The following is a 27,508-nucleotide window of genomic DNA, read 5'->3' as shown; positions in this document are numbered from 1 at the left end:
ATGGGCAAATGCAGCTACTGTTGCCATCAGTCTGTGGATTATCTCAAGGACTTGGATGGCCTGGTGGGTGATCTTCGACATCCTTGTAATAAACTCAATGGCCACCGTGTGAGATCTATCCATCCAATTACATGTACGCTGGACCATATTCCTGAATCTTTCCGCTTCATTGATTGATTGAAGGGGCAATGCCTGCAATGGTGATCTAACTGGATCCTGACGTCCCAAAGGTTCATTGATGTGACTGAAATATGTCCTCCATGCACCGACCTCTTTCTCAAGCTTTCTATTCTTTTCTACTTCTTCTCTAAATTTATCCTTCAATGCCTCAAATGTGTCGGTGGCATCATCTAAAGTCTGCTCTGTTGTGGATGGTCCTAACTCAATAGTCTGTATATGATAGTCCTCTGCTAGGATCTCACCCTCATATTTGTCTGCCGCCGGTGTAGCTATCTGCAGTTTTCTAGATCCAGTCTCATCTCGAATCATCTTGGACATCTTTGTAGCCTTCTTCTTCTCTGTTGTCATATGTGAACGTCCAACAAGGCTCTCTAGATCGATTGCACTGTCCTCGTCCTCAATTACGATCACCTTAGTCAATCTTTCCTTCAACCAATCTGGGATATTTGATCTTGTCTCTTGAACTTGAATTTCTTTGTGTACTACTTCTTCTTGTCTGGGAGGAGATGTTACTTCATTATCTTCTTCTAAATCATAGTCTTGGAGAGATCCATCGGATGAAACATGCTGTGCCTGTTCTTCCTCCTGCCTGTCATTCTGTACCATCGATTCCATGGATTCTTCCACTCGAACTGTTCTATCTTCTGGCCTGGAAGAAGCACCTGGTGTTTGATCTTTGTTGGCACCTTGCTTTTTCTTGGAAGGCTCTTTCTTTTCTGATCTTTCCTTTCTCTTTGAACCTCTCGAATGGAGATTGCCCTCACTGGCACATCGAAGGTTACCTTCACCTGAATTCCTAGGATTAGGATTGCCTTCACTAATACTGGCTCCACCTTCGGCTGGTTTCTCTTCCAAAGTAAAAGACATGGCTATGCCTTGTTCTCTCAACTTCTGATGCTGAACATCTACCCATCTGCGAGTACAAGACAAGACTGGTGCCATCAATTCATCTAAATCCACGGCCTCGGGCTCATTCCAATTCAAACTTATTGTTTTGCTTTCTCTATCATATGAAGATTGGATGTGCCTGCCGTTGTCCTGAGCTTGGTCGGCTACTCTGTAAATCTTACATTTCCTGATGAAATCCAGAGGCAATCTAGAATGTATCTTTCGTTTCACTTCGAGATCATCTAGGAGATTCATCATAAAATCTTCAATCTGGTACTCATGTCTAAATCTTCTACCGACTGTCTCCTCTAAATGTCCATGAGGATCAAAACTATTCCTCCAAGCAAAAGATGAAAAAGGATACAAGGCTAACTCCCTCTCTGCATCATCCATGGCTGAGACATTGGGACATACCTCAACTGAATTACCCAAAATAATAGGTACCTGAACTCCATTCTGATGTCGGTGTCTGAATGCCTTCACATATGCTGCCAACTGCCTTGTTACTTCAAGTAACACAATCCTGTCTGTCGGGTATCTCGGCAACATGTATGGAGGTAAAGGACATCCATACACTCTAATGTAAGTGAACTTGGGAAACTGAATGAACCAAGCACCGTACCTCTTGATTAATTCCTGGGCATCTTGAGATAATCTGTTGTGAATCCCTCCTTGCAACGTCCTTGTGATGTTCATCGTGAAAGTATCATTGATTAACTTGTAGTTCTTCCCTGGTGGATGATGCAAGTAGGTATAGGATTCACAAACTCTGACCTCACCGGGTCCTCTTCCAATCACTCCTCTGTGAGGTAGTCCTGCGTACTCAACGCTCCTGATTAAGGCATAGATGACATATGAACTCATGTGGAAGGACTTAGTAGCCCTGAGTCTTCTCAACTGTACGTCTAAGCAATGGCTAATTATCCTAGCCCAATGTATTGTACCCTTCCCTTGAACAATCACCTGGATGAAATAAAACATCCATTTCTCAAAATAGAAGGCATGAGGTGCTCCTGTGACTCTGTTGAGCATGGTGATCAAATCTCTGTACTCCTCTTGGAAATCAATCCTGTGTGGTGTGTTCGGTACTTTGCTCAGACGGGGACGACTCTTGAGTAGCCAGTTCTTGTTGATTATGCTTAGACAAGCATCTGGATCATCATCGTACACTGATCTGGCTCCTTCAATGCTCTTGTATATCATGTCCCTGTGCTCTGGAAGATGGAAGGCTTCACTTATGGCCTCCTCTGAAAGGTACGCCAAAATGTTTCCCTCATTGGACACAATGGTCCTGGACTGTGGATTATAATGACGGGCACACTCGATCATCAACTCGTGACACTGAATGGCTGGAGGAAAACCGGCCGCCTTAATGATGCCACTTTCTATTATTCTCCGGGCGACAGGTGATGGCTTGCCGATGTACGGGACCTCTCGGAACTTCTTCGTGCTAAAGTTCCCCAAGTTTGTATCTCCAATGTTGCTCCACTTGGACACGATCTTGGTTTCCACTTCTTCAGTCTTCTGATCTTCTTTCATGAGGGGCCGAGCGACTGGTGGATGCTCCCGCCTTTGGGGTCGCCATACCTACACAACATTTCATTATAAGAAATAGATTTTGCAATAAATAACGTAGATAAGAGAAATAGATTTTAGGAAACCTCATGATAAGTCCCTAGAGTTATCATGTCCTAAAATATAACGATTGAGCTAAGAGATTTTCAAGGATCAAAATTTGAAATATGACGATGAATGAATAAAACAATAACATTTAAATCGCCATACCTCGATAGAGAGCTAACTCTAGAATGCAAAAACAAAATTTGCCTAGGCAAAATTGAGGTATAAAGATAATCTTCAATATGATCTCCTCAGCATTGACTTCGCCACCTTTGGACAGGACGTGATCTTCAATTTCGTACAAATAAATCACCAAGTCTTTAGCAAATTCGCCTTAGGCGTGATCTTCAAATTCGCACCACCTTTGGTTTGGAATCGCACCACCTTTGATAGCTAAGCGCGCCACCTTTGGTATGAATAAAACTTGCGCCACCTTGGATAATATTCGCACTATTTTTAAACACACTTAACACTTTCCTTTGTCTTCCTTGATTCGTATGTAGAGAGGTAAAATAATGATGTGAAAATAATAGTTTTCACCCCCCTATATATATAGCGCTCTCATCGATTTATCTCTTTGGCCGACTTGATGAAATATAACCTTTTTTAAATGATTTGCAATGTCATAACAAGGCCGACTTCCATATATGAGCGCTTGAGATTGATTTTTTATTGATTAAATAATTAATTATTAATGCCTTGCGTTTTTTATTTGCAAATTTCGATTTTTAAATAAGGCAAAAATAATTAATAAATGTTAACGCCACATTAAATGCCAATAAGAATGGATTTTTTAATTTTTAAATTGATTTAGCATTTAAAGAAATTCGAATTGTTTAATTTGGCGCCAAAAATATGAAAATGAAAGGGACGTACCTCATCGCTCTGGTCCCTTGGAGAGGGACAGGAGCGATTCATGATTTTGGTCTAGATTCTTGCGTTTTTAACGTTCAACTCCTTCATTTTCACGTCCCAAATCGATCATCTGGTGGTCCTTCGAATTTGAATGCCTCTCTTGTGCGAGCAAGTGCGTCCCATGACCATTATCGCCCTGGTCCCTTGGAGAGGGACAGGAGCGATCTCCATGTTTTTGCGTTCACCTTGCATCTTTGACCTTCGAAATATCATTGCTTGTGTCCTTTGCGCTTATTTCCACTTGCTTTTGCAAGGTACCTTCGATGTTATAAGGATCATCGCCCTTGTCCCTTGGAGAGGGACAGGAGCGATCCACATGTTTTCCTTGGTCTTGGCGATTTTAAACTTCGATCTCTTTTGCAATGTCTTTCAAACGTTATCCTTCGCACTTCCTAACCTCATCTCGCCTTGATCTTTGAAGGGACGCGAGTGTTTTGATAGGATCGCCTTGGTCCTTGTCCAAAGGACAGGAGCGATCTTGATTTTTTCACGTTCAATATGCATTTTTGACCTTCGATCCTTTATTGTGATGTTTTCCAAACGCCGTCCTTGGTCTTGCTTAACCTCGCCTTGCTTCGATTTTGGAGGAATATGAGCGCTTTTGATAGGATCGCCCTGGTCCTTGTCCAAAGGACAGGAGCGATGTGGGGCCTTTACACCATTTGGCGATGTTTGGACGTTCAAAACTCTTGTTTATCACCTTGTTGTCATACCATGGACCCTCCAGAACTTTGCAATACATTGTCCTTACGCGAATTTTGCATGAATTGATCAACACATCTAATATCGCTCTGGTCCCTTCCTGAGGGACAGGAGCGAAGTTCATCATTATGTGCTTGTACTTGTTTGTACCAACTTGCAATCAACTTCATTGCGTGAAATGACGTCCTTTCGACCTTCTTGGTTGCTCGAAACTTGTTTGCCTTTTGAAATCTACGCCATTATGTAGATATCGCTCTGGTCCCTTGCCAAAGGACAGGAGCGATCTAGGTCTTTAGAGTACAAATCCTTCCATGTGATGACCTTTGTAACGTTGCGCTTGATGTAAATGCCTTGAAATGTCCTCGCCACCTTTTGTCCTGGCTTGGATCGGTCTTGAACCTTGGAGGGACGACCTTGAACTTGAGAGGGACGTATTTTCACCATTGTATCGCCCTGGTCCCTTGGAGAGGGACAGGAGCGATTTTTTCCTTGTGACTTTCATCTTACTTTGCCATGCTCTAAGTTTATATTCAACGGATTCGTCCTTCTTTACTCTATCCGTCCATGCCTTGACATTGTTTGGAATTTTGCAAAAAGAGGTAATTATATCAAAAATCGCTCTGGTCCCTTGGAGAGGGACAGGAGCGAACTAGGCATTTAATGCTGGTATGGGCGTCCCAAAAATCTTCAATTTATATTCAATGCGTTCATCTCATGTTTTCCCTTGTTTTTGAACGTAAACTTGCCTTGACCCTTGCCTGGATTTTGCAAAATGGAAGAAATCGCTCTGGTCCCTGGGAGAGGGACGAGAGCTACAAGGTACCTCGCCCTGGTCCCTTGGAGAGGGACAGGAGCGATTTAGTCAATATAGGTCATTTTTCTCCATTTTTTGCATCTCAAATTATATTCATTTGGCAAAGTATCTTCCTTCGGACGTCCTCAAATCATTAAGTTATCAAAATCTTGCATGGACATGGCGAAATTTGAATTGTAGCTCCGGTCCTTCACTGAGGGACAGGAGCGATTTTCCTCCTGGAGGCCTTTCTGTGCTCATGAAAATCTTCAATTTATATTCAAATGAAAGATCTTGTCGTTCTCCATCACTTCAAACGTAAACTTCGTCTGGACTCTGCAAGGACAATGAGATATTTGGAAATGAGCTCCCGTCCTTCACTGAGGGACAGGAGCGATTTTGCTCCTACAGGCCAAAATAACAAGATTTTTCACATTTTAACACTTCACGAGGCGAAAACAAATCAATTCCAATGCCCAGGATCAAACTTCAAAAAAGTCAAAATTTGGTCAAAATATTCAATCAGACAAAAAAATTCACATTGACGGTCATCATTTAGACAAGTTTAAGCTCTGCATGAATATTCCAATTGAAAATTAGACCATTTTGGCGAATTTATTGCATTCAAAAATTTGCATTCTAGAAAAGAAGCTCAAAAAGCTCTCAAAAGCGACTGGATTTTGGCTTGAAAAGGCAATATTTAAAACCCTAAGGCTTGGCCCTAAATCCAGACAACTAACTAACTAACAAAACCCTAAAAACGAAAGCGAAAAACGAACGAAAAACAAGCAAAAAGAGGGGGTCCCCATTTGCGATGGGGCGATGTGTGAAATGGTCACAACAGCGCCCTAGTCCACTAGGACTATGGTGCCTAGTGCCATACCATCCAGAAAAAGGTTGAACAAAGGCATTGCAAAGTGCACTGGTTTGGAACACTAGATCAAGTGACCTCATGAGTTTATGGTGATAGTTTGGATGTGAAAAGGCCAAAAATAGGTGGAAAAAGACCTAGAAGGAGGCATACTAAAGCAAGGGCCCAAAAAGGAGTGAAATTGTAAGGGGTTAAAATTTACACACCACATTTAGCCCCCACTTTAGTGGGAGTATGAACTTATGCTCATACTCATGGTAAAGTAGAGATGAAGAGATAGAGCATCTGAGAGCAAGACAAGCTAGGGATAGGATGACACTAAGTTTGAGGGATGATCATGCCCCCAAGCATAGGATCCTATCAATCCATACAAAAACCTTCAAATATACAAAAAGAAAACAACCTTAGTACTAAAGCAAACAAAGGGTTCCCAGTCAAGTAGTTTAAGAGACCTCGATGTCAAAATGTCTCAACCGCTAATATCGTTCTTAGCATGTTATTGCAAAAGCACAAGTGGACTTATAGAAAGAACAATGATGTACACCGATTGATTAAAGGAGAAGGCATGAAATCAATTGGCCAACAAGGTATTTTATGTTGGGTAATTCATGTAGTGCAACAAAACAATCACACTAGCAAGCCATGCTATACTAGGCAATCAATGTCTGAGTAGACTTAAACAAGAACTATAACCAACACCTGAGTTGGCATGGACAACAATGATCACACTGGCAAGCCACACTATACTAGGTGACCAAGAATGAATGTACAAAGATTGATAACCACGCCTTAGGGGGTGCCAGGTAACACAATACTGCCACTTTGAGGGCACATCAATGAATGACTACAAGCAAAAAAGGAGGCCTCATATGCCCCCCCCAAGATGTTAACATATTTTCATGTTGATATCTTAAGGAAGATAGAGATCAAGAATAAACACCTTTTAAAGGATGTGTGTTCTTTAAGCCAGGAAGAGATAGTTGTAAATGAAATATCTTGCAACAAGTGTAAAAGGATTCTCATGAAGGATACATGACTAGCAAAAGGAGGGAGGAAGAGATCTTTTCCCAAAGATATCTACCTTTGAAAAGAGAGGAGATGTTTAATAATTATGACATCTTCAACTAAAAGGGGAAGGAGATAAAAAATACACACTTTCCCAATAATTAGGATAAGGGATTCTTGATGAAGGATTGCACACTTTCTACACCAAAGATAGATCATTTATAAAAGAGATATGCTTTCAAGCAAGGAAGAGGTCCTCAATTCTATGCAAGCAAGGCAAACTACTACAAAAGATGCAACTCAACAAGGGGAAAGTGGATCCTTAGAAAGGAACAATGATTTGAAAGCTATTCTTGCCTCCCAACTTAGAGACAAGAATAATTAGGCTATTATGTTGTTACCCAATTATTATTGCACATGAAATTGTACCACCATGAATGACAATGAGCCCTCAAAAGATAAGGTATCAATGTCACATAATGAAGAGCAACATAATAGGAACTTAAATGTTATTTAGAAGGGACAAAACAAGGGTGCAACTCATTGTCTCTTGTTATTTGTATGATACCACTTGCAATAAGTTGTTGAATTTTACACTCCAAATCATGACATTCACTAGTGGAATGGCCATGAATAAGATGATACTTACAAAAAGAAGGTTTGTCCTGATTTTGTTTATGATTTTTTCTTCGATTTTTCAAAGGAAGAGCAATTAAGTTGGCTTTAAGAAGCTCACACAAAATACTCTCTTGTTGTGATGAAAAGTTGGGAGAAGAAGACATAAATGTATTAGACAATGGGGAAGGGGATGTTGACAAAGGAGGAGGTTGGAAACCTAAACCTTGTTTAGAAAGGTGTGATGTAGATTTCTCATGAACTTCAATACTTTGTTGCACACATCCTAAACCATGTCCATCGAATCCATGTTTAGAAAGGAATTTGAAACCAACTCCATAATGTTTTTCCAAATCAATTGTAGGAGTTTAGTAGGTGCTAAAATGTCAAGAGGAGAGGGCTCACTCTTGTTTTCAAATTGGGTTGAAGTCTAAAGAGCCCCAATCATCATCAAGACATGTATTTGAAGAAGAAGTTGCAATGGATTTAGATTAAGCTTGAGCAAATGAAACATAGGCCCCTTCAAGGCTTTGGTTTTGAGTTTGGGGACTTTATATTCTCCACAAAGGTGGGTTGTAAAGTCTAAAGGAACCCAATTATCTTCTAAGAAAGCATCATCAATAGAGACTATGTTGTAGACGTGATCATAGTGTTAAGGGAAGATATAGATCCTACCTCTTTTTGGACACCATTACATGGAATTTTATCACCTTCTAGAGTGTATGTCTTGTTATTGTAAATGAATTTGAGATTACGATGAAGAGTAGAAAGGATTGCTTGCATAGCATGGAGCCATGATCTACCTAGAAGAAGGTTGTATGTGAGTACCAGGCATGACATGGATAAGCGTGGCTAAGATCACCTCACCTACTTTAATAGATAATGTAATTGTACCTAATGACTGCTTACCAACGTTATCAAAGCCACAAACACAAAGATAATTCAATTGAATAAGGGTGGTATCCACTTTGATCTTATGTAATAAGTCAATGCTACAAATATTAAGGCCCGAGCCATTATCAACAATTGCTGAGCACCATCATGAGGGGATCACTTTGATTTTGAACTTCCAAAGGAGGTAACTCATGTTGGGAAAACACAATATTGGACTTTGTTTCATTCATACGATCAAGAAAGGGTGCTACATCATTTGGTCTAGCAGAAGGTGAGACAACTACCTACTTTAAGGCTTCTTGGAGCACTCCATGGTATGTAGGTAAAGTTTGAATCAAATTCCAAAGAAAGATCTTAGTTGGAGTAGCACGAAGTTGCTCAACAAGATCATACTCCTTACCAACATGTTGTGAAAGATGAGGTGGTGGAGGAAGAAAAGGTTGAGAAGTGGGAAGAACATTGGAATCTCGCTGCCTGTTTTAAGTGTTATATGTGTGAGCTATTGCATGATAATCGAGCTGTTGATTCACCCTACCTTTAACAACAATCATTGGTTTGTTTTGAGGTTGAGGGACATCTTGCCAGAGAAGGACAACAATTTTAGGCTTTACATGATTAGGAATATGAATAGCTTTTAATTGACTTTGGTTGGGCTCTTTACGCACTAAAGCTTCATCTTTAGGAGAGAGAGCATTGGAAACATTGCTGGTGATATCCTCCTCTTGCACCAAAATGTGACCAAACCATCCTCATGAATAGGTGTAATTTTGGGAAAGGGACAAGCATGATTCATCAATACTTCATCTCTTGAAGAGATGTCATGAAAGTGAGTATGGGGTAAAGTGTCATGAAGGGAGGTCTTAATGGCATCATCATCTTGCTCCACGGTATCCTCATCTGTAAGACAAACTTTAGGAGAGGGACAACATAACTCATTAATGCTTGATTTCTAGAAGGAAGATCATTAAAGTGAACAGAAGGTAATGTATCACTAGGAAAAATAGCCATGATATCATCCTCTTTTACCAAAGTATCCCCATGGGGGAGGTACTTTTTAGGAGAAGGATCAACATATTCCCCAAAGCTTCATCCCTAGGAGGGAGATTTTTGAAAGAAGTGTTAATAATCTCTTCTTGCACCAAAATGTCCTCATTGGTGGGCCAATTTTGGGAGAGGGAAAAGCATAGCTATGGATATAAGGAAGAGGTAAGTTATCATCATATACATAAAAAGGAATACCATGAACATCTTGGATAAAACTTGAAATTGAATTAGCAAAAGAAGATAACAACTCCATAAAATGCTCTACGATTGAACAAGATACTCAATAACATATGCCATATTAATCAACAATGATGTAACCAAAGCAATGTTCAACCAATGTATGCAATTAATTTCTGAAAATTGCATGCAAAAATTAAATCTGAAACTGAAAATCAGAAGTTATGCAAATGTAAGAAGAGTTCTAGCAATGAAACAAGCGATTAAACAACACAAAATTGCAAAGAAATGATCAATTAACCACCAATTTAAGCAATGTGAGGTAATCAAAGCACATAAAAGGTGAATTAATGTCTCTAAATCTGAAAATGATATGTAGTTAAACTCAGATCTGAACATCCAAATCAGAAATTGTGCAAGCAATGTTGTGTTCACCAAAATGTAGTGTAGTGGAATGGTATTCACTAGTCTAATCATGCAAACTATCAAACCCATTCACATCAACATATACTAGAGAATAACCAATAGGCCCAACTTCAAACCCTTGGGAGAGCTGGGCACAATGATTAGTTATTCTTCTTTTTGTGATTTGATATGATTGGACAAGATGAAATGAGAAAATGCAAGAACTAGGTATGAAGATGTAAAATTGATAGTAATCAGCACAAATAGTAAGCTACAAAATAAATATGCAAAGTTTGAGAACAAATCTGGAAATAGGAGTTAGAAAGGAACCTGTGTATGCAATTTAAGCTCAAAAGTGCTGAACTATGTGGTTAGGTGTCATTGTCTCGAAGGTGTCTGATGCAAATGTCGTGAACAGATTCTGGATCAGGATGTCGCACCAATTATCTCCCTGAAATTTTGTTGGAAAAGTGTCAAGACACTTCAGACTTTTGAATAGTGTCCAAGGTTTTTTGCTTCTTCAAAGTCTGAATCTCTTTGCCTCAGTTTGTATTTTATGAATATGTAATCCTTTTCTGTCAGATCTGAATCCTACACACAACAAAGAGAGAAAAGTGGTGTTGGGTTGTATAGGGGTATGCCTAGGTCAAACTCGGGTTGGAGTTAACCTTACAACAATGATAGATAGAAAAGAGAGCTTACCCAAGGTGTAGGGCAGAGGGTAAATCTAAAGTAAAATTCTGAATTGACAAGATTATACCTCAAACTTGATAATGTTTATGATGCAATGCTCTTTAGACGAGTCCTCCAAGTGTTGATGCAATAACATGATAAATCATAACAATATCCATCATGAACATGTACTTGAAGATAACATTCTATTGTTTGATGCTTCTTGTACTTAGATTTTCTCTTGAATTGGAATGATAGCTTATGAAAGAATGCTCAAATGAATTAGGGATGATGCCTTTATATAGGGTTCTCAAGGTATTTTCACTTTTAGACCAACTTCCAATGGTCATGTCAACTTATCTGGATAAAATCACAAATGGCAGGAATTGACACCCCGACAACTTCAAATTTGGGCCCTTTTGGGAGGGACTATGGTGCTTAGCACCCTAGTCCACCAACTAGTACCACAATCCATCTTAAAAAGGGTGGAACAAAGGCAAATGTAGAGTGCATAGGTTTGGGACATTGGATCAGGTCACCTCTTGAGCTTATGACGACAATTTGGGTGCGAAAGGGCCAAAAATAGGTTGAAAAAGACCTAGGAGGAGGCACACTAAAGCAATGGCCCAAAAAGGAGTTTGAAATTGTAAGGGGTTACAATTTACAACACTATAGATTCAAACATAACAAGTCGAGTAATAATTTAAAGTAGTCAACCCCAAACAATAGGAACTAAGTACAACTACAAATAGCTTGCATGGAAAGGATTGGAAGAAGCATGAGCCAATGAAGATGAAAGTGGGAGGCTGTGATAAGAGACCAACAATGTCTTGTGTTTGTAGCAAAGCTTGGCCCAAAGGAGCGATTATTGAGAAAGGGCCTATGCAAGGTCAAACAATTTTCATTGGGACATGTTTAGCTTTTAGTGGTCAATTTGGACAATCCTAGGAAGACATTCAATACTTGCCAAAAAATTCACCTATTGTCCAAGGTCATCAAACCTATGTTGACTAAATAAAAGAAAATAATTTGCAAATGTTGCCAGGTTAATTCCAAGATTAAATGTTCCTGTATATGCAATTCCACAATCTTTTGCTTAAGACATTAGTGGATAACAAACAATGGACAAATTTTTTGTGATAAAAAACAACACATGCATCCCAATCACAATATTGTCTAAAGGACAACATTACAACCAATGGACAAGGTGACAACTTAAGCATGACTCAACTTGGTCTAACAACCAATCATAGGCCAACATTAGTGAACATATTAACATGGACATGATGATAAGAAGAGATATAATTCCTCATGATTGAGTGACCAACTTATATCAGTACTACAAGGAAGAACAAGGATAGGAGGATCTAGGGTCCAATAGGAAAACTTAGTGATTGTATGTAAAGAATTCACCATGACTTTCAAAAAGAGGATACATATTTTTCTAACCAAGGAGCTAGGGTACTAAACCACTAACCACATATCACACAAATATGTGAAAAACAATTGAGAACAAACCTCTATTTCTTATACTAAGGAAAGCTTGAGTGTAGTCTCTTATTCTTCAAACCTAACCAAGGTACAACCACATGTCCAACAATGATATCTATTTCACAGGTTCCCCCATTAAAGGGTTTGGACCAGTGAGAGATTGTGAACTCACAAGGTACCCAAAGTACCATGCAAACTTAGTTGCTAGGCAAGCAAGGCAAATGCTTAGGAGCAACCTCCATCAAGAATGTTTCTTGAAAAATTGCGAGTTCTCAGTATCCAAGGGTCACCCCTTTCGGCACTCAATGTTGCCCCTTTTGTTAGTTAGGGTTGCTTGGGGCAAGGTAGGGTCACTTGAGAGATCATAAGGTTAGGGTTGCTCCTTTCTCTAGTCAAGGTTTCTTGAGATATTCTAAATTGGTAAAATAAGCAATCTAAGATAGTGACCTGTTGACGTGTTTTTTATGACAGCGTTTAACACAAAATAAAGTTGCCTAATTGTCACTTCACTCTCTCTTGATCAAAGTACAATTGTATGCTCAGATTGCAGTAAATTCAGACAATCGACTCCAAGGTTCCTATATGCAATGAACGTGACTTAGTTGGTGGATGTGATTGCTGGTAATCCAAGGGGACTTACGTTTGGATCGTTCTTTCACTTCTTTGTTGTGGCTGGAACTTCATCATTGGATATAGCAATTTTGTGATGCTTCTGCATCGAATGAACTGAAATTAAAGGGGAAAAGGGTCAAAAGGATTTAGATTTACTCTTAAGGGCAGTGATATCAATGGATAGTGCTCTGGTGGACAAATTCCAAATAAACCAAGCTTTGCTTCGCCAAGGTTAACTACAACTCCGCAAGAACCGGTGCAATCTTCTGAGGATATTGAAGGATTTTCACATTGAGAAATTGCATTTGAATACCCAACACCGCTCAATCCAAACGACTAGTCACAATCGAACTTAGCATAAATTTGGGGGTTCAGGCTAACTTTACACTGCATCTTATAATCAACAAGATGCAAAAAGTATGAACCATGGAAATTCATCAAACATCATTACATTCTTCATTGAAATCAAAGCACTTTATCTAACAATTGAGAAAATAAAATTCTACTGAGGAAGGTGAAACCATGCAAGTTTTGAAAATATTACTTAAGTGGACACCATCAGAGAACAATGTTTAACTGTTATCATCTCAAAAACTTATCGCAACAATTTCATACAAATCTCCCTCCTTTACAAATGAGGGGTCACCCCTTTATATAGGCTTCAAGCCTTGGCTACATGCAAAACCCTAATTAGGGTTTGCCCTAAAAAATTCCCTACACATGATGCAACAAGGTGGGAATCAACAATAAATGCCCATTACGCCCATATACAATTAATTCCATCCCATTACAATTAATTACATTCTTGCCAAAAATGGTGTCCATTATGCTTTAAATGCACCACTTCCTTCAATTCGCCCAATGTGCATTGAATGCACCATCACTCCCAAATCGGTTACATGCAAAAGATGCTCCACCACTGCATTAAGTACGATGGCTACCATGCAAAAGGAATCTGCCATAATGCCTTAAATGTGACGGCTACATGCAAAAAGGTGCTCCATTAATTTAACATGCACTGACTTGGCTGCCACTTGATGAGAAACCCTTGGAGACATAAAACTTTAGGAGAGAAAATTTAATCCGAGAAGAATTTTCTTTAAGTTTTGAATTTTCCTTGCCTTGGAGAAGATTTTTCATCAATTTTGCACATTTCCTATTTTTTAGGATTTTTTTTCAAATTAGGGTTCCAAGGTCCACGAGAGAGAAAATTCTCTCACAAATCCAAATCTATCATCATTTTGAAATTTCGATGATTTTTGATGCCCAAAAATGGATTTTTCAAAATTTTTTCGGGGGGAAATTTTCTTGTTTAGTTCATCCTTGATTTTTTCTTTGCTCGGAATTCCGTCTTGAAGGAAGGAATTTCCATCACTTACCCAATTTTTCACTTTTTCCAAGAATTTTGTTGTCCTGAAGGAAGGAATTTCCAACACAGTCCATTTTTTCACTTTTCTTGGAATTCCGTCTTGAAGGAAGGAATTTCCAACACTTGGTCAATTTTTTTACTTTTCTTGGATTTCTGTCTTGAAGTAAGAAATTTCCAACACTTAGTCGATTTTTCACCTTTCTTGGAATTCTGTCCTGAAAGAGGGAATTTCCATCACTTAGTCAATTTTTCCACTTTCTTGGAATTCTGGCCCGAAGGAAGGAATTTCCAACACTTAAGTCATTTTTTCCACTTTCCTGGAATTCTGTCCTGATTCCACTTTCTTGGAATTCTAGCCCGGAGGAAGGAATTTCTAACACTTAGTCAATTTTTCCACTTTCTTGGAATTCTGTCTTGAAGGAAGGAATTTCCAACACTTCGTCAATTTTTCCACTTTCTTGGAATTCTGTCTTGAAGGAAGGAATTTCCAACACTTAGTCAATTTTTCCACTTTCTTGGAATTCTGTCTTGAAGGAAGGAATTTCCAACACTTCGTCAATTTTTTCACTTTTCCTACTTTTTAGAATTTTTTTCAAATTTGAGTTCCAGGGTCCAGGAGAGAGAGAATTCTCTCACAGGTCCAAATCTGAAAAAACATTGAAATTTGGATGAGATTTGATGCTCGAAAAATGGATTTCTAAATTTTTTTTCCGAGAGGAATTTTCTGTTTCCTACCCATCCTTGACCCTCAATTCGCTCTTTGCCTTGGAAAATTTTCAATCCTTGACTTGGGCGTGGAATGTTGATCATGGAGGAAATTTCCACCTTTCATACTTTTCCTTGACCTTTGTATTTTGGCGCTCCTTCCTTGACTAGTGGAGGAGTTTTCAACCTTTTGAATTTTTCCATGCCTCCTTGATTTTGGCGCCCTTCTCCTTGCTTGGCCGTTGTTTTCACTTGTTGATGGAATTTAGCATTTTTTGGATTTTCCATAGGCACCTTGTTTTAGCGCCCTTGCCCAAACTTGGGCCCTATTTCCACCTCAGGAAGGAATTTTCCATGCTTTAGATTTTCCATGACAACCCTATTCTAGCACCCTCCACCTAATTGGGGTGCCATTTTGCACTGAGGAAGGAATTTTACCATTTTCCATGGCAACATGAATTTGGAGCCCTCCAATGCACTTGGGCGCTAATTCCACTTGGTCATGGAATTTCATCATTTTCATATTTTCCAGGATGTCTTGAATTTGGCGCACATACCCGATCTTGGGTGCCAAAATCATCTTGCCAAGGAATTTGACTTCTTCCTTTCCAGACTTAGTTGATTTTGATCATTTTCGGATCAGGATGCTATTTTGAGGAATCGAAGTGATTTTTGCCAGACTTGAAGATCTTCATGCTTTCCACATCTAGAATGAATGCTCACACTTAGCCATTTTTTGATCAATTTAGCCCGCTTTTTGACTTTTTTGGATTTAGAAATGTTTAGGAATGCTCAGTCTTTAGCATTTGCCTATGAGGAACCTGTCAGAATACACTTTCCAAAAATAGAAAGTGTTTAAAAACGTCAGTGTTAGGGCAAAACAAGACGTAAGGAGACTTACTAAAAATAGAAACTCACTAAAAATAGTAAGTTTGATTTTCGGCAAAATTAGACCAATCTGGGAGATAGTGAAATCCCTAAGAATAGGAACTTTCTAAAAATAGAAAGTCGCTCAAAATTTGCTCGAATTTCACGTGCAGGTTCCTTAAAGGGCCTTGATTCAATGTAACACTCAGTTTTTCCAAAACCCTAAAAGAAAACCCCAAAATCTAGGCCTAAAGGGCAAAACCCTAAAACAACAAAAACAAGCCCCAGACTTATCCAGATTTCCTCAAACCAGCTGCAGACTTAATCAAATGACCCCCAAACACTTGCAAAACCGAGAGATCGAAGAGACTGCTGCAAACAAACCTCAAAAACCAAGACCAAAAGACCGAGAGGGCCTAAAAAGTAGGGGGTTCCCATTGTAATGGAGTGATGTGTGAAAATGTCACAACATGACCTAACTAGAATGTGATCGTAAGGGTCTTAAAAGCATCCAAAATGGCTTTCTGGGTTGCTTGAAGGCCCGTAATTGTATCTGTAACCATAGAGTGACCCAAAGCACTAAGATTTAACCTTCCAAGGCAAGAAAATTAGGGCACAAAATAATAGACAAAGGGTTAATCCTAAGCAAACCTTAAGTAACCTTAATAACAACCTTGAAGAATTTACTGATTTAAAATGAATTTCACCAATAAATTTAATTAGGATTCGTCTTACCAAAGACATGACTAGAAACCAAAAACACCATCAAAGTCATTTACCCCAAGGCACTAAATCACGAACAGTTGATTCCAACACACATTCATTACAACTAATCCATAAGGTTAAGAATAATATTAATTCCACAAATGAAACACACATAACTTAGCATCAAATGAATAGCATATCATAGTCCATGAGTTCTAAATTAAACATGAAAGCAAACTACATCTTGTTGGTAACTTGTAATGTCCCCTTCTCTGCAGTGATTAGTTCAGTGGTCCATTGGCCTATTCCAGAGACCCGTAGGCTATTTGGAAGAGAGAATTAGGGTTTCCAACCTTTGTGGAGTTCTGCACAAGCTTTTTAGGGTTTGTCAGGAGGGAATTTTTCAGTTTTGCTTATGGTTTCCTTCTGGGTTTTCCATGAACTTCAGGGTGGCATAACATGCATTTGATTCTTTGGTGAAGTCAAAACTTACTATTTTTAGTAAGTTAGGGTTTGGCTGTTTGGTTGATGCAGTTCTACTCAGCTTTCCAACCTCTTTCTCTGGGTGCGACGATTATGTTTTTCAGAGCAGTATTTCTTGACTTACTATTTTTAGTAAGTGGCTGTGTTGAGCATTTCTATTTTTAGCAGTCTCGGACAGGGTCCTGACTCAACACAGTTTAGTGGTCTTCATCGCACAACTTCATCCTTGATTTTGGTATTAATCAGTATTGGAGTTATAAGTTATTTAATTAAATATTAATTCCTTATCCTAAGGTTTGATATTTAATTATTTTTATTACAGATTAATTGTGTTATGGGGCAACTTAGGAAAAATATCTATCTGCCAGCAATATTGTTATTTTCCTAAGTCAATGGCATTAAAAAAAAGGTGGTGTTGAGAAAGATGAAATATTTCATGTTTTTATTATTTTATATTGCAAAGTTGTCACCTAGGAAAAAGTTCGAACTTTGCCTAGGGAATTTGGGAAAATTAACGCCATGTCTAGGGGAGGCTATGACATGAAATGAAATTGAATTTCAATGGTTTTGGGCGCCATTTGCATTTGAATTTCAAAGGGAAAAATCTATAAATACAGGTGCTTGACCTCTCATTTGGTATCAAATGAATTTGCATTGTTATGTTGCCGAATTGGCGACTGAAAATCTGAGCTTCGAAGTCCTAGCTAAGTCTCAGTTTTGTACTTGCAAGATAGTACCTAGCTGTGTCCATGTATTCCCAGTGTTGTTGGTGAGTTAGTTGCAGATTGTGGAGTGTTCTATTTGGGATTGGAGTGTTTTCTGGTTGCTGGTCGCGGTACTGCTGAAAGTGTATTTTGCTCACACCTATTGACCAGGTGATTCCATCATTCTGGGTATCGGCTCATCCTTCCTTCCTACCATTGGCAATGCATATTGTAAGTTTTTAGCATCTTATTTTGAGTGTGGATTTTAATATTGCAAATCGAACTCCCAGGTTAGGCGTTGGGTTTTGTGAATGCATTGGGAAGCGTGCAAAATAATATGGGTGTTTCGATGGCTTTCCTTGGGTTTGTTTTCATTGTAGCGGGTATAGCAATTATTTAGAAGAGATTTTGGGTGAATTGGGTGAGTAATGAGAGAGTTATGAGCGTTTTAGTGAATCCATAGGCTGCTGGTTTTGCAATTCCAGCCTGCAGATTTTGATGCTAGCAGAAATTTCATGTTCTTATTTGGATATTTAGCATTACTCTCTTCTCACACTATCTTGATTATTGTAAGGTTAAGTAGTAGTACTACTAACCAATTTTGGTTTGTAACTCTCACCCCGCTGAAAAGTGGAAGAGGTTGGCTTGCCGCCTATTTTCAAGTAAATTGTAATTCAGTCCTCCCACTGCATAAGTGGTCGAGTGATGTCTGAGTGTAATGGTCCTCCCGCTGCATAAGCGGTTGAGTTGAGATTGTTTTGTAATTTCAGTCCTCCCGCTGAAATATTGCGGTTGAGTGATTTGTGCCTTTGTATGTTTCTCTTGGCTGGTTCACCGCCAAGTTTCTTGCATTCCCGCTGGATAAGCGGAAGGGGTTGGTTTGCCGCCAAGCATTGTATTGTTTCCAGTTATTTGAAGCTAACGATCCCCTCAACACCGTATGCTCTCACCTTCCCACATTGGGCACTTGGTGATCAGAAAGTGGAAGGGTTGCATTTTCCAACAAGTTTTCAGTTTATGCTTTCTAACCTTAATGGGTTATTTGTTTGTGGCTGATTATTATTGGCCTAAAAACAAAAAAAAAACTGGGATATTACATAACTGATGTGGATTAGTAGTTTGCATGCTTGCATGCCATTCATTGTCAAAGTTTCTATATTCTTCCATTAGCAAGTTTCCAATGGTGGATAATGTTTTGAGTTAGTTTCTGTTTTGCTTATCCATGAAATGCAGTGTTCCACCGAGTTTGGGGACATGGAGAAGGGGGGACGGGGGGATGCGTCTAGGGGATGGGGGTACTTGGGGTCTAAGTTTTAGAATGACGGTGGGGAAGCAGTGCTGACATAATACATATAGTACTTGAAAAATTAGTTATAAAATTATGTATAACTGTATAAGGAATAAGTAAACTTATTGCAATGATTGCATTGAACTTTGAACATTAAGTTATAAGTAGAAAGATTGTTGGAATATCTTAAAAGGATCTAACACTAAAGACAGTGAAAGCTCTTTCAATTCTGTCATCATGAAAAACATCTTTATATGTGTAATGATCACTCTAGATGATCTTTTATTTTTTAACAAGCATAAGAACCATGCAAAATGAAACAATGATATCTCTGCTATCAAGTACTGATAACAATTACAAGTGATACAAATGTTGGTACAGGGCAGCACATTGAAAAGACACTTTCCAGATTGCCCAAATTGCATGTTACTAGCACCCAATAGAAAACAATAAAGGAAAATACCTTGAAAAGACAGCTGAAATGATCACTATAGGTAGGGAACACACATTTTGATTTACATTATTGTATACGACAATGCAGGTCTGATCCAACTGGAAATTATGTTGCAGGTCTGAAACATCACCATTGTAGGTCCAAACAACCCCTTAAAGCATCCTTAAACCCACTCTATGCAATCATGTTCGCCCCCAAACAATGCCAAACAGCCTGAGATAGACTCGACAATACCAATCAGTCTTAAAACTTTGCAAATCAGTTTGCAAGTCCCCTCCAAGGTTGAGGGACGTCTGGGAGTCTTCGGGATGTCACAGCGTCCCCTTTGGCATTTTTGACACAAGAAACTTTTGAGAAATCTCCCCCTGGTGAGGAAACGTCTCGGAGACAACTGAGGAAACTTGGTGGCAGTGAAGGGACGTTCCCCAGGCATCCCTGCGTCTCGGGGACATCCCCGTCTCGGAAACGCTTGCATTTTCAGGGGGGACGCGTCCTCGTGGAACACTGAAATTTATATATTATTTCATCCAATAACATTAGAGTTATGATAGGAGTTGGTCAAATGAAGGAAACACGCACAATAATCAACTCATTCCATCCACAACAATACACACAAAATTAAATAGCACATTTAAAGACTTTTTTGTCTCAACAAGAAGTTGATGTGCAAGTGATGTTTGTTTAAGTGCTGTTATTTTTACTGTCGCAGGGATGCAGGTCATTACACCCTTGTTAATATCTATGTGGTAGCATGCGAGTGTTCCTTGCAAGTAAATATAACAATAAGATCAATTCTATCATGGTAATAAAATCATCAAAACTAAAAGCAATATAAAAATATTTTATATTTTCAATAAACATCTAATTGATTAATTTAACCTTGATATATTACAAGTGTTGCATATATCTAAACACATTAAGCTAAAATAATTCTAACGCTAAATAGAAAATACAACTCAAATTACAATGGGCTCAAGGTTATAAAAATTGTAACAACATGTTAAGTTTTTTAGAAGATTACAAATAGGTTCTTAAACTCAAATGGTGCTTCCTATGAAAACGAAGTGGGTTACTACATGTATGTATTTTCTATTTGGAGTGTTACTACAGGCATGCAAACGTTGGCCTCCTTTCATGTTTTCTCCTTTCGATCTGCATCTGCTCCATGCTTCATTGAGAGGTTCGTCCCTGGAAGGTTGATTTATACGTTTACTATATCTTATGGTTTAATGAATTTAAGTCTAATACCTTTTATTATATTTGTGCTCTCTTTGTGCTTTGTTATTTTAACTTTCCATAAACTACACCCTTTCTACCAAGCTACTTTTCTTTTATACCTGTTTGTACTTCTCGAGTCCAATTGACGTACACTGATTATTTATAGATATTAACATAAATTCTCTTCTTTATTTATAGATATTAATGTAAATTCTCTTCTTTTGGTGTAGATTTAATTTTTTTACTCCTTGTTTTGATTGGACAATTATTTTCTAAATATTCACATTTTATACAAAAATAGTTTCTTATTTTAAATTTCTTGGTATGGAGGACAGATGGAAACTTCTTTTATCTCTCTAATGATTACTTCTCTAAGCATTATGTTAGGCTATCTTGAAAAGAGCACTTAGATTGTACATAAATTAGCTTTTGCCTTAATATAAAAGGAAATGGAATTGTCATAAGTTACAGCTAAGTGGTTAATTTATAGTGGAATAGACAGGAAAAAGCAAGGAGTTTCTAATCAGGTACCATGTTGATCTTGTATTGATTTATGCAGAATCACTCCTTACAACGAGACAAGGATGTCTTGATTCGCAACATTTCATGCTTATTCAAGGTTAATCTTGGAGCTATTTATCCAGGCACATTCACTTTGATTTTTCATTTGGATTTACTATGTTGTGTTTGGATTTAATAGTTACTCACATATTTTTTCCTAACAGACTGCACAAATGGAAATTGCAAGGAAGAACAAACAAATTAATGACCTTCGCAAAGAGTAGGTTTATTCGAGCTCAACCATTGCACATTTAAAGCAGTTGTGCATATAGGTTGAAAAATAACATTGACAAGAGTGTTTAGTCAATTTCTCTTTTTATATTTGTGCATATACTATATACTGCCTATTGTGAAACTCAAGGATGCCTTAAGAAATGGTGATTTAGGGGTAGAAGACATATATTGAATATGTAAAATGATATACCATTTGTTAGTAGAGGTTGTTCTTGTTTCTTGATAAAGACATTGTTCTTTGTTGTTGAAAAAGTAAAAAAGGCTCTGGATGGAGGGAAATCACTAGCTTATTGTCATTCAACAAGATTAAAATCCGTTGTTAATTTATCTTATATCTCAGAAAATATAAAATGGAGGATAGTCATGTGAAATGTATGTCTAGCTTTGATCAATTCAATTGATAAATTTGTACATATTTATCATTTGTTGGCTATCATAAATGATATTCTTATTGTTTGATTGTGGTTGCACGTCTCTCAATTGATGTTACTTGTGGAATTATATGGTGAAGGAAAAAGAGGTTATTGATGGGTTATTTGAATGACTATGAGCTCAATGAAAGTTATTGATGGGCCATTGATCAATAGGAGGGATGAGTTGAAGCCACTAATGGGCCATTGACTGATTGGAGGACTAAGTTGAGGCCGTTGATGTGCCAATGAATGGAAAAGACAAATTTGATGCTATTTGTAGGCAATTGTTTGATGGATGGCTCACTTGAGATTGCACATGGACAATACATGAGGTTTCTCAATGGAAATTGAGAACAAATTTATTTAGATCTCCACATGATTTGTTTGTCCATTTCTAGATGTTGGGTGTTGTCGGCATAAATTGCCTGTTGTTATGTTTGATAATATTTGTTATCCGACAATGTATTAATTAATTGTATTGAGTGGGTTGTCAGTCTTGGGTAGCTATGTGGTGGTTGGTTGACGGTTGTGTACCTCTCGGCAACTGTCGGGTCCTTTAAATATGTCGTGTACTGCCAAGGAAGGGGGACGTTATTGTCGGATCTGTGTAATCCTTGGCCGACCATCTCTGGTCTTCTTCTTTGTAATGATTGCATGTGCGAATAAAGATATATTTTACTGCCGTGTCTGGTATGCATTGTCTTGTACATTGTTATTTTCTATATTTAATTTACTAGTTGCAGCGGTAAACATTTTGGCGCCGTTGCCTTAAAAGAAATCGGGTCAGCCTTGAGTGATTCATGTTAGTAGATCCCATCAAAGGTGAGAAGAGGCCACAGGGTGGTTAAGACCAAGCGATTAGGTGATCTGCCGACCCTCGGCCGGAGGGAGCACAAAGACGAGTCGAAGCTTGGAAGTACTCGGAGTGTTGGGACGCTGGAGGTGGATGTGTAGAGGACGTGCGCGTGTCTGAGAGTGCAAGGAAAGCACTAGAATGTAGTGGTCGGAACAGTTCACTCAGGTCCGACACACCTGGAAGTACTCGAAGTGTTGGGGATGTTGAAGGTGGACGTGTAGAGGACGCTTGCGTGGCCGAGAGTGCAGGGAAAGCACCGAAACATAGCGGTCGAAACAATCCACCCAGGTCCGGCACACAAGGCGAATACACACGTACCTTCCAAGTGAAAACAATGTTGAACAACCAGGAGAAGCAAAAACTGCCGAAGTTCACGGGAGACGGGTCGTAGGACCCGGTACGGCATTGCAAAACATGCATAACCATTTGGGAGGCAAATGGCCAAGATGACAGGGACTACTGGCTGAAAGCATTTCCTGCCACCCTTTGTGGGATCGCCATTGACTGGTACATAGACCTCGATGCCCAACACAAGATGAGATGGAGTGATCTGAAGAGGGTGTTCTAGGAGGAATTCAAACTCTTGAGGGATGATAATGAGATCGTGGCCGAAATCTATAATACTAAGCAAGGGAAAAATGAGTGTACGCGCTTACAACCGTAGGCTCAAAGAACTGTTGAACAAGATGGAAAACCAACCAGCCGACAGGTTGAAGAAGAGGTGGTTCACGAAGGGATTGATACCCTCACTGCACAAGAAGATGAAAGTAGTGCCTCCGTCCTCATACGCTGATGCGTACAATCGAGCGATGGACATCGAGAGTGAAAACAAAACCTCCTCCTGAGAGAAGAGGAAGACCGATGATGATGAGAGCACTAAAGGTAGTAGTGACGAAGAATCCAAAACCGTACGAGCCCTTTGACGGGATATGTTGAGAATGATGAAAGAATTGAAGGCTGAGAAAGGAACCAACAAAGAAGGTAATGAACTATGGTTTATTGAGTGCAAAAGGGAGGGACACACGAAAGGTAATTGTCCTAGAAATATGTTTTGTGAAATTTGCCAAGTGCTGGGGCATTCAATCAAGGAGTGCCCGTACAATTTGAAGATGAGAAGTACACAAGTACTCTTCACACAGGGAGAGTCAAGCCCATTGAAATCACATAATGTATCGCCAAGTGGTTATGGAAATCAATGAGGGCGAAACCAAATACAGTACGACTCCAGAGGACATCCTATCATACAGTGCCGACAATGTAGTGTATGGAGACACTTTGCGAGAGACTGCCATAACAAGAAAGACAACATACAATTATTGTGCAAATGGTGTGGACCAGGTGACCATGAAGACACCAACTACCCGAATCAGAAGGGTATTAATATGCTGAACGTGGAGGAACAATAGGATGCAGTTTTGGCAATCACAAGAGCACAAACAAAGAAGGCGATGTATTTAAACTCTGGTACGGAAAAGGAACAAGCCGAAGTAGAACAAGTGTTGGTGAAGGAACGAGTAACTTCCAATGGAACTACAAGTATGTCATTATGTGAGTCAGAGAAGAACATAGTCCGACAGGTGCTACAAACAACCGTACCCATCAAGGTGGCAGACCTTCTTCAAATTATGCCCCAATTGAGAATGGCAATTGCCAACACAGTCATCTAGAAATGATGTAAGCCACACGAGAAGGAACTGATGGGAAAACCATCAGCCGAAGGGAATGAGTCCAGTGATCCAATGTTGTTGATGGTGAGCATCGAGAGGAAGCCGACGGTCGTCAAGATGGAAATAATGGGGAAGAAGCTGACAAACACCATTATCGATGGAGGCTCGGGAGTAAATGTACTTCTAGAAGACACATGGAAATGTCTGGGGAAGCCGAAGCTTTGGCCGCCAACCTTCCACTTGGTAGGTGGTGACCAACACGACATCCAACCATTGGGAACATTGATGGCACAAAAAGTAATTGATGCAGAGAGTCTTGGAGCCTTGTTTGTTTCACCTTCTTGAGTGACTTGTCCTACTCAACCCTACAACTACTCAAGTCCTTCCTATGGCACTTGGTAAGGGTTATGACAATGAGACCTCCAAGGTCTAAACCTTCTTGACTTGCCTCCTAGGTATAGCCAATGGTTTCTGGACAATCAACTCCTCCACTTGAGGTTGTCACCTCAGCTACTCACACTCACCTCTCTTGGGCTCCAACCAGTCTTGCTAGGATCTTAACACACCAACTCTCCTTATGGTTTCCCAATGCATTAATAAGGTGTCTTCATTGTGTTTTGAAGTTTAAGACTCACCAATTCCATTGCCATGGTTTCTCAAGCCTTCTAGGTCTCTACCGGCACCTAAATAGGCCTAATTGTATTAGCCCTCTTTAAGCAATTTTTGGGGTTTAATTTGCAAAAGTCCCAAACAAGCATAGGAATAAATCATGGATTCAGATACCCTTTTGGAAGTTGTAGACAATACTGGAAAAGTGCATCTGGGTTATCCGTACAGGTGTGGTTTCCAATGCTGCACTATTTTGTGGGGTTTTAGGCTTAACCGGTGGATTGACAAACTTGGTCTAGAACCTTTCACCAGTCAAAACTCCTGCTCTAAACACCTTGGGAACCTTCAAGGACACTCTGAGGGCTTTCCATACATATGCCACTTGGGCTTGCATCAATCTCCAAGTGCTCACAAATCGCACTTTGCTTACTGTCCTAACTCACCTACTCCCAGCGGTGAGCCTAGGTCTTCATTGTTTCTCCTCCTCCTGGACCTACAACATCACACACCCTATTCCAAAACTATATACAGACCCTAACCTAGCATTCTTAATGATTACAACAAGTGCCATCAAAGAATGCCTAGGCTAGAGCCATTTCTTGCTCTTAAACCCTACTTGCAACTGTGTTGCTCCTAGTTGCAAAGAATGACAAAAATCTTCACAACCTAGAACAATCAAACCTGCAAATCAACCTTATTGAAAGCAAATACAATGAACATACAAAGATGGCAATGAGTTTACACCATCTAGTCCGTACTGGACCGTACAAGCAATGAAAAACAAGACAAAACTATCAAAAACCCGGTGGAAACAAGATTGTTTCACAAACCAAAAACTTGCTCTTGCATTTCCAATACCTCAACCCGTACAATGAAGTGAAATTTCTCTTATATCCACTAGTTTAGTTGGTTCAACCAACTACCTAACACCCATAACCAAAAAATGCAACTTTTGCAAGAAATTGCAAAATGTTGCCCAACAACTTTTGACAACTTTTGCTCCAGGATGCAATTTTGCATTCTAAGACTCTTGAAGGTCCTCAAACACCTTACAAGACCTAAACACAACTCAATTGACTCCTAATCCATGAATACATTCATCTGGAGTATTTGCCTGTGACCTACCTAAGCAACTCACTTCTCAGGCTAGCAACATCCTGACAATTGACTCAAACCAAAATTTGGACAACTCAACCATGGCTCTATTGAGTCCTCAATGGTTGGTCCATTATTACATCACACATTAACACACAAACTAAAAGAAAATCAAAGCTTACATTCTTGGAGTGCTAGGTGCCTTGCACTAGTAATGATTGGGACACAACAAGTTTTCTTGGACTTTTTAGTCATCCGGTTACAAAAGAAGGTGTATGATGCACTCCTCGGGAGGGGATGGTTGATTACTGCCAAGGCGAATCATAACTGGAAGCGAAACACACCCTCGATCGAGAGTGACGGGAGGAAGCACGTCATTGACTTGAGGAACTAGATGGTGAGTGAAGAACTGGCACCCTCGGACTCTTGAGTTTGAGGGTGGAGAGTTAGGTATGGATGGAGGGAGGAAAGGCATGAAACCCAACTATGAAGCAGTGCTCGAATTGGAAGATTGCTTTGAGGATGAGACGAGTTCTCTTAATGGATTATTTCACTAGTAGATGGAGGATTATGAAGTCTTTTGCGCCGACTATAACATGCTACAGATTGGTGAAATTGAGGAAGTGCAAAGTCCAACAAGCTCAAAGGAATTGTATGGGGTTAGGCCATATGAGAAGTTGCAAGATTAATGAAGCACGTCATCTGTATGCTATAGGGGGGTTGTATGAGAGAAGGTTGTGTAAGTTGAAAGCACATCATCCGTACAACAAATCCGTACGGAATTTGGAAGCACACCATTTACCTCAAAAGGATCTATATGCCTTGCGGAATACTACCCAAACAAGGAGTAAAGACTTGGGGTCAGAAGAGTTTCGTACCACAAATCCATATAGAGGTGAAATTCAGAAAAGCCACACAGACAAACAGTACATTGGCAGGGTTCGGTGTTGGACGAAGGGAATAAGGCTCAACCCGTACGAAGGAGTCTGTACGGAAGGAGACACAAAGGCAATTAAAGACCAAGACGACATCACATCAAACTACCATGAGGAAATTACCACCGTACGGACATCAAACTGCCAGGAGGGAATCACCGTACAGACATCAGACCTCCATGAGGGAATCACCACCGTACAGACATCAAACCACCATGAGGGAATCACCACCATACGACCACCTTCTCCTTGCCACGTACATCACCTCAGAATCGTACGTCCAACTATACGACATAATTGTGGAATAATTGTACGGACTTCACGATGGTTATTGTTGTGTATTGTACGAATTTCAGCTCATTCCGTACGACATGTCAAGTTCATTCGTATCGTACGGTATCACAGGTGCATTCCTTCCGTACGACACCTAGTGCATCGTTCCCTATTGCCAATGCACATTT

The 27,508-nt window shown here is 39.4% G+C and overlaps 1 protein-coding gene across 1 annotated transcript in view; it reads left to right on the top strand.

Moving 5' to 3' along the window:
* The window catches only part of LOC131034213 (uncharacterized), a 92,080-nt gene that overhangs the window by 23,960 nt on the left and 40,612 nt on the right, over positions 1-27,508 (top strand). Inside the window, exons 3-4 of the mRNA XM_057965605.2 lie at positions 21,237-21,296; positions 21,403-21,458. Coding sequence (XP_057821588.1) covers positions 21,237-21,296; positions 21,403-21,458 — 116 coding nt within the window. The remainder of the gene's footprint in view (positions 1-21,236; positions 21,297-21,402; positions 21,459-27,508) is intronic.

The sequence above is a fragment of the Cryptomeria japonica genome, chromosome 3 (assembly GCF_030272615.1).
Source record: "Cryptomeria japonica chromosome 3, Sugi_1.0, whole genome shotgun sequence".
Classification (NCBI taxonomy): Eukaryota; Viridiplantae; Streptophyta; class Pinopsida; order Cupressales; family Cupressaceae; genus Cryptomeria; species Cryptomeria japonica.
This window is presented reverse-complemented; position numbering and strand designations above follow the sequence as displayed.